We start from the raw sequence: 12,784 nt of genomic DNA on the forward strand, positions 1-12,784 counted from the left end.
TTGCATGACAGAGCTTCAATATGTGATATTATGAGTCCCTGTACATTTGCCTGTGTTTGTGTGCATGCATATTGCTTGTTCTCCCTGCTGAAATCTTACCATGAGTCATTGGTGAACAACAGAGGCAGGCTCTTTAGTTTATACAGTTAAGAACCAAGGACCTTGAAGGGCCTTACAAACTCAATTCACTATAAATATTCTCTTAGGAGATCGAGTATGTCAGTATGACCAATGCTTACTGCATACTGTGCAGCATATATTGTGTGCTGCCTACTTTCTAGTGTTTCTCCAGCTAAAGGTTGAAAAATAATATGGTATACTATTTTGAATGGATTTTTGAGAAATTCACTAAGTTTGGAATGGTATACTTCCATAATACTCTTACTATTTCTGCCGCATTTACTCTAGATATGGCAGAAATTGTTCAAGTAATACGCTAGTATACTATTTCAAATTCAACCTGTAACAAATTCCTTTATATACTATGGGTCTACTACACTGCGCAGCATATATAACACCTGCACCTTCTGGAGACCTTGCTAGTGCAATATTTCTAATCAAAAAAATTTGTCAAGAAAATGATTATAATTGTGGTTAATACCACTTCCGTTAGTAAGTTATCCAGGTATTCTTGTATGCATACAGACAATTTTTCCTACTGTATATAGTATGCATACTATATACTGCATAAACTATAAGAGAAGAGTGGTAGTATCCTATTCTGAACATTGCTAGTGTCTCGATATTCTCATTGCAAGTTTGAAACATCTTTTTTCTATAGATTACTTAGCAAGCCGGGGTAGTGTGAAATCTCAAGAGCTGTACTTAAAAAGATGTGGCAGAACTTTTGAATGAAAAAGCTGCTTTGCTCGGGTCTATCCGGGTAATCATTAAGCCTGTGAAAGTTCTACATCAATACATCAAGCATGAAAAAAACATCAGTGCCTTTCACCTGTCAGAGTCTTCACATTGAATATACAGCCAGCACAGAGAAAAAGAGAGACATTTTTTTATCGACAGAGATCAAAAATCGTTACCCTCTTTGCAAATGCCCAGCTAGGCAGAAACCCAGAGTCTGATCACACAAAATACACTGTGCAAAATATGATGCCAATGACATTTGACAACTGATGATGACGTACAGGTGCAATACACACATTTTCACACACACACTTACCCCAGGTGAGGGCTTCATGGTAAATCCAGTAGAGATCGGCAGCACTGTGCGACTCAGACAGTCGATTACTATCCTGCACAGTATATGCGCGTGTACGTGTGTGTGAGTATGTGTGTCTAAACTGCCTTCACTGGCTCTCTTCCATGACAAACCGCCAATAGTTCTGTTCCCTGACGTCCCCTCCACAGGCAATGACAACAGAGAGAGTCAAATAGATAGAGAGAGAGAGATGCTGTTTTGATACAGCTGCAGCAGCGGCTCATCTCTCTCACTCCATACACTAGGTTCTTACTGAGCATGCTCAGAACACTGGGCATGATTTCATCTACAAAACAGCAGGAACTGGCCATGCACTGTAAAATCTTACATGCAGGGTCCAAAATTTACTTTCTGCCATACCTGCCAGTGGTGGGTGCATTGAGAAAATTTGCCAGCCATGAAACCATATCTACATTTATTTATTTTTTGTCCTATAAGATTGGAAATATTTGGCTGTTTTAGCATTATTATTATTATTATTATTATTATTATTATTATATTGCACCTGTAACAAAAACGTAATGTAAATTTATTATATATATATATATATATATATAGTGTGGAACATTTCAAGTATGTGTCGCCACATGGAGTTCATGATAGATAAATAAATAAATAATTATATATATATATATATATATATATATATATATATATATATATATATATATATATACATACACACACATATATACACACACACACACACACCGATCAGCCACAACATTAAAACCACCTGCCTAATATTGTGTAGGTCCCCCTCGTGCCGCCAAAACAGCGCCAACCCGCATCTCAAAATAGCATTCTGAGATTATATTCTTCTCACCACAATTGTACAGAGCGGTTTTCTGAGTTACCGTAGACATTGTCAGTTTGAACCAGTCTGGTCATTCTCTGTTGAGCTCTCTCATCAACAAGGTGTTTCAGTCCACAGAACTGCCGCTCACTGGATGATTTTTGTTTTTGGCACCATTCGGAGTAAACTCTAGAGACTGTTGTGTGTGAAAATCCCAGGAGATCAGCAGTTACAGAAATACTCAAACCAGCCCGTCTGGCACCAACAATCATCCATGCGATTATCTAATCAGCCAATCGTGTGACAGCACTGCAGGGCATAAAATCATGCATATACGGGTCAGGAGCTTCAGTTAATGTTCACATCAACCATCAGAATGGGGAAAAAAATTTGATCTCAATGATTTGGAGCATGGCATGACTGTTGGTGACAGATGGGCTGGTTTGAGTATATAAGATATTTACTTTGTGCATGACACGAGTCATTTTCCAACAATTGTTTACAAACAGATTGTTTCACTTTTAATTGACTATATCACAGTTCCAGTGGGTCCAAAGTTTACATCCACTAAGTTAACTGTGCCTTTAAGCAGCTTGGAAAATTCCAGAAAATGATGTCAAGCCTTTAGGCAATTAGCCAGCTAGCTTCTGATAGGCTAATTGGCTAATTGGAGTCAATTGGATGTTTACCTGTGGATGAATTTTAAGGCCTACCTTCAAACTCAGTGCCTCTTTGCTTGACATTAAGGGAAAATCAAAAGAAATCAGCCAAGACCTTAGAAAAAAAATTGTGGACCTCCACAAGTCTGGTTCATCCTTGGGAGCAATTTCCAAATGCCTGAAGGTACCACGTTCATCTGTACAAACAATAGTACGCAAGTATAAACACCATGCCATCATACCGCTCAGGAAGGAGCGCATTCTGTCTCCTAGAGATGAACGTAGTTTGGTGCAAAAATTGCAAATCAATCCCAGAACAACAGCAAAGGACCTTGTGAAGATGCTGGAGGAAACAGGTGGACAAGTATCTATATCCACAGTAAAACGAGTCCTATATCGACATAATATGAAAGGCTGCTCAGCAAGGAAGAAGCCACTGCTCCAAAACCACCATAAAAAAGCCAGACTACAGTTTGCAAGTGCACATGGGACAAAGATCTTACTTTATGGAGAAATTTCATCTGGTCTGATGAAACAAAAACTGAACTGTTTGGCTTTAATGACCATCGTTATGTTGGGAGGAAAAAGGGTGAGGCTTGCAAGCCGAAGAACACCATCCCAACCGTGAAGCATAGGCGTGGCAGCATCATGTTGTGGGGGTGCTTTGCTGCAGGAGGGACTGGTGCACAAAATAGATGGCATCATGAGGAAGGAAAATTATGTGGATATATTCAGTAGCGGTTTTAACCACCACGCAAACCACGCAATTGCGTGGGGCCCCGGACATCAGGGGGGCCCCCGCAACAGTAGGAAAGCTAAGAAAAAAGTTGGGTGAGCTTGAGGGGTAACATGATGTTCTGGGTACATGCGTGAATACACTGTTGTCAGCGCTCTTAAAGCGGTTCACGTTAGAAGTCCTCTGGGTTCGGTCTTTCAAGTAGGACTTTGGGTTCAGGTTTGTAATTTATGAAATAATATACAGGACTTCTGAACTTGTTTCACCCATGAGTTAAGGGCTGTTAACACTGAACGCGTTTTTGTGTGTGTCTGCTCTGTTTTTCTATTGTTTTCCTTTGTAAACACGTGCTGGACGAACGTCCTTGACTGCTGCACCATATCTCGCTGTTTCTTCAGTGTCTCATGCAGGACTAGCACATTAACTGGTCAAGTTAAAAAGAACTTCAGGTCTCAAAAACACACGTCGAGAAACCTGCGTACTGTTTCATTCGTTGCGCTGCGTCTCGATTGTTTTTAGCGCAGGTTTCACAAAGATTTAATGTTTTGAACAAGTTCAAATTGCAAAGAGGTGACTGTTACAATGTTTAACATTATTCCGTGCCTTGTATGTTTACTGTTAAAATACTGTTACAAATGTTGCTTATGATGCTTACATAAAATACAGCCTTTTGCAACATGTACAATACACTGCAGCATCAGAATATAAGCTCCAGGTGAAAGTAAAGTAAATAAGACAGAAATATATTACCACTGTATATCCTCCTGAGACCCAGCAATTTATTTTTATTTAAATTTATCTTACCCTATGCTTGCCACAGTAGTACATCTTGGTGTATCTTTTTATCCACACTAAATGTACTTACTTAATATTTAACAATATAAAAATAAAAAAGCAAAAAAAAAAAAAAAAACATATTGAAATACTGCAGATATTGTTGACTTTTGTACATCAAACTGCTTGCTCATTGCTTCCTCATTTGTAAGTCGCTTTGGATAAAAGTGTCTGCTAAATGACTTAATGTAAATGTTCTTAAGAGGAAACCCTGGGCTTTTCAGAGATAAGAAATGTTTAAGAGTTTGGCCATGACATCTTCCTTGGTCTATAGAAATGTACATTGAATGACATTACAGTTCAGCATAGCAAATCAAATATGAATAAAATATATTTTTTCCACAAAAAAAAAAAATTATCATGTGCTTTTTATGCACAAAACACTATATTGATGTTTAAAAAAACATTTGCTGGGTCTCAGGAGGATAAAACAACGAATAATTGTTGGGTTATAATAATCAACATGTTCCAACATGTTAGTCAAGTAGTAGGTTTTGCACACCCTGTTCATAAAAAAAGTGTTTTTGTAAAAATATATGTAGGAAATATTGCTTATCACTATATTGTCAAAAAAAAAAAAAAAAAAATGGAAAACATGCATTAATTATCTTTAACTACAATTTTATTTCATTAAACATTTTGAATGTTCTTGGCTGATAGGATGAATAAAAATGTATGATTTAAAATATATTTTATGTAATTTGTTAAGCAAAATTTATTAAATGGGGCCCCGGGTTGGTTGGTTGCTTGGGGCCTCAGAAATCGTAAACCTGCCACTGGATATATTGAAGCAACATCTCAAGACATCATCCATGAAGTTAAAGCTCGGTCACAAATGGGTCTTCCAAATGGACACTGACCCCAAGCATACACTCTAAAGTTGTGGCAAAATGGCTTAAGGTCAACAAAGTCAAGGTATTGGAGTGGCCATCACAAAGCCCTGATCTCAATCCAATAGAAAATTTGTGGGCAGAACTGAAAAAGCGTGTGCAAGCAAGGAGGCCTACAAACCTGACTCAGTTACACCAGTTCTGTCTGGAGGAATGGGCCAAAATTCCAGCATCTTAATGTGAGAAGCTGGTGGAAGGCTACCCAAAACAAGTGACCCAAGTTAAACAATTTAAAGGCAATGCTACCAAATACAAACAAAGTGTATGTAAACTTCTGACACACTGGGAATGTGATTAAAGAAATAAAAGCTGAAATAAATCATTCTCTCTACTATTATTCTGACATTTCACATTCTTAAAGTAGTGATCCTAACTGACCTAAGACAGGGAATGTTTTCTACGATTAAATGTCAGGAATTGTGAAAAACTGAGTATAAAAGTATTTGGCTAAGGTGTATGTAAACTTCTGACTTCAACTGTATATATACTGTATATATATATAACAACTTTAGACTTTCTACACTTCCAATAATGCATTTCTGCTTCCAGTAAAAGTTGTTAGAGGACATGCAAATTGCAATGTTTTCTTTAGTAGATGGTTTATATCTTCAGTGAATGGAAGGTTATCATCTTGTATTATGTTGCTGTTTCTAATAAAGCCTAAAAAGCTAATTAAAATGTTTATTTACTTGCCAAAGCCATTTATTGTTTGCATTTAGTGTTTAACACATAAACCTTCTTTATGGCTTCACAAAACTTGAAATATACCATATAAGTCTAGTTTTATAGTGTTTTGTTGCCCTTTTTGGAAATTGAGAGACACGTGTATGGAAAAGAGCTGCATATTCTCCTTTTGTGTTGCACAGAAAAAAACAGCAGCATGAAAGTTTTGAACATGACATTATGGTGAGTACATTATGACAGTTTTCATTTTGGGGTGAACTATTCTTTTAAATTTCAATACATGTATATGAGCTGTGCTGTAGTAAAAGAATCTTGCTTCGTTATTTAAATCTATCTATTTGCATGTGTATGTGTGCCAGTGGGTGTGACCTGCCCTGATTTAGTTCTGCCAGTCCCATCGCTGTGGCCCTGGGCGCGGTATGGAGCCAGCAAGCTACTGTAAAGCTGAACTCTCAGAAACTAGGTCACAGATTGATGATATATATCTAGCGCAGGCAATGGAATAGAACACAACCGAGAGAGAGGAGAGACCGACACATAAAGAAAATCAAGGGTGAATTGTTATTACACAAGGGTTTATTAAAGTTGCATCGTTAAGAGAAGAATTGTTGAATCATTGATATTCAACTCTTTGTCAGTCAGCCAGAAAGCTGGATTCTTCAGTTGCCAACATTCAAATACTGACCCTGAAATTCAGAATGCTGAATAAAATGTCAGGTGGAAACAGTGCCCCCTTCAGTTGATCGACTGCATGACACCAACAACAGCTTTGATATACAGTATCTACACACCTGTATTTACTTAGCAAATGTTTTGGTAACTCTCACAGCAGTGTCATTGAATCCATTAAACTGTGCAAGACGAAATGTTTGTTTGGTGATGTTGTTTATTTTGTTATCATCACGGTTTACTGTTAGTCCATATGGTGCAAAGAAGGGACGGAAAGATTTTATTCTGGTGCTCGTTTAGTAAGCAGGAAAATTATAAAATTATCCTGAAAAAAGAGTTAAATGAGAAAGAGAGATAATACAAAGATGGCAGAACAAGCATGCATGAAAATATAGGTGCACAGAATTGAAACACAAAACTAAATTCTGTACACACTGGGCCAAAACAGAAATTTTAAATTAGCCTTTTTTTATATATTTATATTATCTAAATTATAATAATAATAATTATTATTATTATTGTACTGCATCTATCATAAAGACAATGTAAATTTGTTCCACATATTAAAATTGTGACTTTAATGCGAGGAACATTCCACATATTTGTCACCACATGGGGTTCAGCAGTAATATATACATTACTTTTTAGACACCAAATTTGCACTTTAAATTAAAATATAAAAAAAACAGTAATTTTTTTTTGGGGGGGGGGGGAGATTTTTCCCCTTTTTCTCCCAATTTGGAATGCCCAATTCCCAATGCGCTCTAAGTCCTCGTGGTCGCAGAGTGATTCGCCTCAGTCCGGGTGGCGGAGGACGAATCCCAGTTGCCTCCACGTCTATGTGGCTTGTTGAGCGCGTTGCCATGGAGTCATAGCGCATGTGGAGGCTTCACGCCATCCACCGCAGCAACCACGCTCAACTCACCATGCACCCCACCGAGAACAAACCACATTATAGTGACCACGAGGAGGTTACCCCATGTGACTCTACCCTCCCTAGCAACTGGGCCAATTTGGTTGCTTAGGAGACCTGGCTGGATTCACTCAGCACGCCCTGGATTCAAACTAGCGAACTAGCGAACTCCAGGTGTGGTAGCCAGCGTATTTTACCACTGAGCTACCCAGGCCCCTGAAAAAACAGTAACTTGAAAGAAAGTAAATGAACAGTTAAATAAATAAACAAATTAAAATAAATAAATAAACAAACATTTAATTCATAATTTTTTTTTTATTTTATTAAATTTACTAGCCTTTGATTACTTTTTTTTTACTATTAATATTAGTCTATAATATTTATTTGTTTGTTTTATAATCACAATAGACTATGTTTTAAGTATGTTAACGTTAAGCGGATCTGTTTAACAGTTTCGCTTGTTTTCTAGGTATGGGACGATATGGTTCTCACGATACGGTTCGATATACGATTTTGGGTTGACGATTTGATATAATCTCGATTCGATATAACACTTTAATGACAAAATAATACAGATTTATTTTTTAATTTTCTGTTATATTTTGTTTTTTTGCAAAATACACATTATAATTTCACATCAAAATAAAGTTATTTAATACACAATATAAATGCTCAAAGTTTAAATAATAAGAGTTGCTCATATACCTTTCTCTATAAGAAAAGATCACATTAGCTTTCAAAAATAGTGGGCTACATTCAGGCTGATCAGGTGCAGAACAAGCAATTGAACTGAACAGAATCTGTCCTGAAGTATGTGAAAGTGACTATTTTATTTTTTAATAATTTGTTCGCCATCATTATCACATTTTAACTTTGTAAAAATACAAATTAATATTATATCATGAAATGGTATATATAATAATGATATGAGCTATCACTGTTTGAAATAATGTGTACAATCTACATGTAATAACACTGAGTTTACATTCATTTGTATAAGAAACGCTAAAAAGGTTACTGTCACTTTAAGGGTTCAACGAGCAGCTCACATTGTTCCGGTTCAGAGAACATCAACAAGAATCTCTCGGTTTCTTTAGCGCATCCATACTGCGTGAGATTAAAGTTAATTTTTCTTTTAACTTTTTTGTCTGACTGTAAAGAACAGAAAGGATATTAAGACACATTATTCAATGAAACTGGAGTGTGCCTCATCTTTGATGGACACACATTACACGGAGGAAACGATCCGCTTTACTTCAAGCGCTTTTCAAAACAAGGCGATTTTCCTGGTATTCCAGTACTTACATGAAGTGTTTTTTGTTTTATATATTTATAATTGTATTATCTTCTCTGATGTCCAATGATAATGTTATAAAAGTTGTTTTGTTTTTTTGCAACAAAACAGTCACAATTTAGTAATATATGATCATTTTCCACCCTGTTTTTGGCCCTCTGTCTGAAATGCTCCGTTTTGGCCCAAGCGCCTCCTTAAAACTTAAACACAAGTTGACACTTACACAAGACACTGTTCTGAATGGCTAACATCATGCAGCCCGTCAAATTCAGCAAACTCAATCAGAAGAGAACGAACCTCGACATTATAAAACTAAATTTCAGGGTTTACACATAGTGCACATCCAACACATTGCATCCGAATATATTAAACTGTTCATCTCAAGCACAGCTGCTAAAACTCAGCACCATAAACTACCAAACAGGCATGACTTTTAAAAATTCATGAATAGAACTGTTTACTTATGTTTCTGAAGTGTTTTTAACTGCCCTATCCTTCAATAACAGTTCCTTTGAGAAGCTTGAATCATATTATAACTGTTCACAAGCAATCCATGCTGAAATGAGCCGAAAAAAAAAAAAAAACACACACATAGTCCAAAGAATGGTGAAATGATACACACATACTGAAGGTGCATTGAGTTGCACATTGCTGGAAACACACCAAAACACACCGCAACAGTCAAAGACGTCCATCGTCAAAGATGTCCTGTGTTTACATACACCAACAATTAAAAATAGCGCAGATGGGCCAAAGAACGCATCCAAGACAGAGGCAGCAGTGGAATGAGAGAATTGTTTCTCCCTTTCAGAGTTGTAACTTGACACTGCGTACATAGCAGCAGTCAAAGAGTCTGTGTAGTTCATGTTTATATACAAAATAAATCAAAACAGTCCAGATGGGTCCCTCTTTGGTGTTATGTTAAGAATAATTAGCCACGGAAGGTCTCCTATATTGACTTGAACTGCGCACCAGTGGGCGGGGCGATGACGCATGTTGTGTGATGTGTAAAAACATATATATTTATACATACATTTATGCCCTCATTACAGGGACAGTCCCCCTGGAGTAACCTTGAGTTAAGTGCCTTGATCAACGACACAATGGTGGTGGCTGTGGGGATCGAACCAGCAACCTTCTACTTACCAGTTACGTGCTTTAGCCCACTACGCCACCACCATCTGAAATGTACAATATGTTTTTATAGTAGTTACCTCTTATATGTCTAAATATCGAGGCAAATTTGATTCTCCATTTCATGACCCCTTTAAGGACCTTCTGTGAACCCTGTAAACAATGTAGAAAAAAGCGCAGTAGTGACAGAAAACAACGTTGCAAATTTCGAAATATCAAGTTATGCCAGGGTATGGTTCGTAATTTTTTTTTTTTTGGTTCGCGATGTATCGAAATTCGATACATCGTCCCATCCCTATTGTTTTCTCTTTCTCCTAAAAACCAAAATACATTTTATGTCATTTTGGATTAAACTGGCCGAAATTGTGTTACGTCCCAACATGATATATTGGTAACAATATCAGTTTTTGACCTCATGATCACCTCTGAACTTATGAGGGGTGTCATGATAACCTGCCTGAACTGGGAAGGTCAAAGCAAGACCTCAAATGACCTGGAAGATATCACCTTACCACAATTAAAGAAGACTTTTTTTTATGCACTTTTGAAATAAAACAGTCTGATGTACAACAATATGCAGACATACACTCACGCAAAGCTCACAGACCAATGAATAATACTTCAAATCATGCCACTTGTAAAGGAGAGATGTGCTATTCCTTTTCAAAGCGATGTGACTTACGATTTTCGGGGGAGGAAATATCACAAAGACTTACAATGAAGGAGGGAACAGAGTTATATATACAGACCAGAATATTATAGGGACTTGGGACAGTAAGCAACCACCTAGCAACCATCTACAACATCCTAGCACAGTGGGGGTGACTTTTGTACCACCCATATTTACATAACACCAGTACACAGTTAGCCAATCATAACAGAGGTCATTTGCATATCAAAGTCTTAAAGGTACAGTAGCAAAAACAGCCTATTTATAAAAGGTCAGATCATTTAAAACTAAATTACTGCTTTTGCAATAAACCTTGACTATTATAAGTTGACTTCGATGAAAAACAAAAATCAAATGCTACTAAAAGTGTAGAATATATCTTTTTACGTTTTTAGAATCAGTATGTGAAGCTTTACGTTAAGTCTCTATCATGTAATGTCTCTAAAATCCTTGTTATTGTTTAAACAACATAAGCAAAGCTCAAACTCTTATTCACAATGTTACACAGAAACAGTTGAAGATATTATTACCCACTGACACACACACATACACACACACAACAAATCCCTGACAAGACGTACTAGCTGTCAGACTGTCTGAGCCCATAAAACCAGAGCAAATACACAACAACAACCACATGTTCACTAAACCAGCTGTTAAACTACATATTAAGGGAAAATGTCACCTAAAAATGAAAATTCTGTCATTATTTACTCACCCTTATTTTATTCCAAACTCATGTGGATATCTCTTTCTTCTGTGGAGCACCTGTGGAGATGTTAGTCAGTCACCATTCCCTTTCATTGTTTTTTTTATTTATTTTTTTACAGACATTAAAGTGAATGGTGACTGAGGCTAACACTCTGCCTAACATCATCTCAAGTGTTCCACTGATGAAAGGAACAACAAAAGGGTGAGTAAACGATGAAAGAATTGTATTTTTGTATGAACCCATTTTCCTGCTTGTCTCCAAAAACAAAGCCCCTATGTGTAAGCCTTAATATAAACAGTTTAATCATCAGAACAGTCCTGCTTGGATAAAATGCAAGGAAATAGAGAGTCTTACCTGTTCAGATGACGGATCGAGATGGACATGCAAAAGAAAGACAGACAGAGAGTGTATGTTTAGTGTATGTTGCCTGTGATGAAGGTAACACACAAATCAGCATGAGTGAACACAGTCAGCTCAATACTGCCCTAATCTGGACACTGAGCTGCTATGCACTTCACTTTATATAGGCAGGTTTTATATGTGCATCACTATAGTAATGTCCCATCAAAGCATACATACGAAAAATACTTTTTCCGTTTCACAAGGAAATGTGAGTGGTGTTTGCCCATGCAGAAGCCACTGCCATTGTGGGTGGTCGGTAAATAAGGTGCATAAAGAATCCTGAACTATTTATTTTAGTATCAGACACACCTCATCAGTATTCAAAGTGTGAAAATTCACTATTTGCATTGAAATGTTAAAATCAGATGCACAATTGCTAATACTGTTGTCCTGATAGTCTGATATTGGATCAGGAGCAAGAAAATAGGTGACTCATGCCCTCTGGTGGACAAAATGATGCTACCACAGACACATTTCTTAAAAAATTATGCATTTAAGCTTTATAGTTAATTAGTAAAAGACCAGTTTACAGGAACACATTTGATGACATTTCATAATTTGAAATATACCATGGTACTGAATAATTACGGTATCTATACATTAAACAAAGGTACTTCAATGAATACAGAGGTACATGAAACAAAAACCCTGGTAGTAACAAGCCACTTTTAGGTTTAATTAGTTTTTGTTAATGAAGATGAAAGAACCTCAAAAAAATTTTTTCCGCATGTCACAATATGTAAATTAATTCCTGATACAATATAAATAAATTCAACATTAGAGCTGGTTTACTCAGAGCTGTATTTTCTGGATTGAGACGAATCATAAGATATGTGCGTTAATAATGATGTGCAATTTCTTTGTGAAACAGGTGGAGTGGGCCCTGCTTAGTCACAGCGGTGTAGATTCCTCTAAAAATGAGCCAACATCCTCCTCCACACATTTAGTCAAAGGATTACAGCACTTCTGTGAACAATTTGTAAAACCCACCTCCTGTGATTTTATGAATCACAATAATTAGTTCAGCAATCGCTTGAAAGTTTTTCCTCACAAACATATCTTCACTGAATCTATTCAACAGCTAATCGATGAGGGAATTTCAAATGCTTTGTTAATCTCACTTTATTATATTTTTGGATTAGTACTGTAGACAGACAGACAGACAGAGACATTAG

At 36.7% G+C, this 12,784-nt stretch overlaps 1 protein-coding gene across 24 annotated transcripts in view; it reads right to left on the minus strand.

Moving 5' to 3' along the window:
* Window positions 1-12,784, minus strand: part of LOC127435273 (pleckstrin homology domain-containing family A member 5-like) — a 207,633-nt gene that overhangs the window by 120,901 nt on the left and 73,948 nt on the right. Inside the window, exon 4 of one of the 24 annotated variants that reach the window (XM_051688602.1) lies at window positions 10,523-11,524. The exons of the other annotated variants lie outside the window; for them this stretch is intronic. Within the exon in view, the coding sequence (XP_051544562.1) occupies window positions 11,374-11,524 (151 nt within the window). The 3' untranslated portion in view covers window positions 10,523-11,373. Of the gene's footprint in view, window positions 1-10,522; window positions 11,525-12,784 lie in introns of those variants that run through there. 24 annotated transcript variants of the gene reach the window in all.

Source organism: Myxocyprinus asiaticus, chromosome 45 (genome assembly GCF_019703515.2).
Source record: "Myxocyprinus asiaticus isolate MX2 ecotype Aquarium Trade chromosome 45, UBuf_Myxa_2, whole genome shotgun sequence".
Classification (NCBI taxonomy): domain Eukaryota; kingdom Metazoa; phylum Chordata; class Actinopteri; order Cypriniformes; family Catostomidae; genus Myxocyprinus; species Myxocyprinus asiaticus.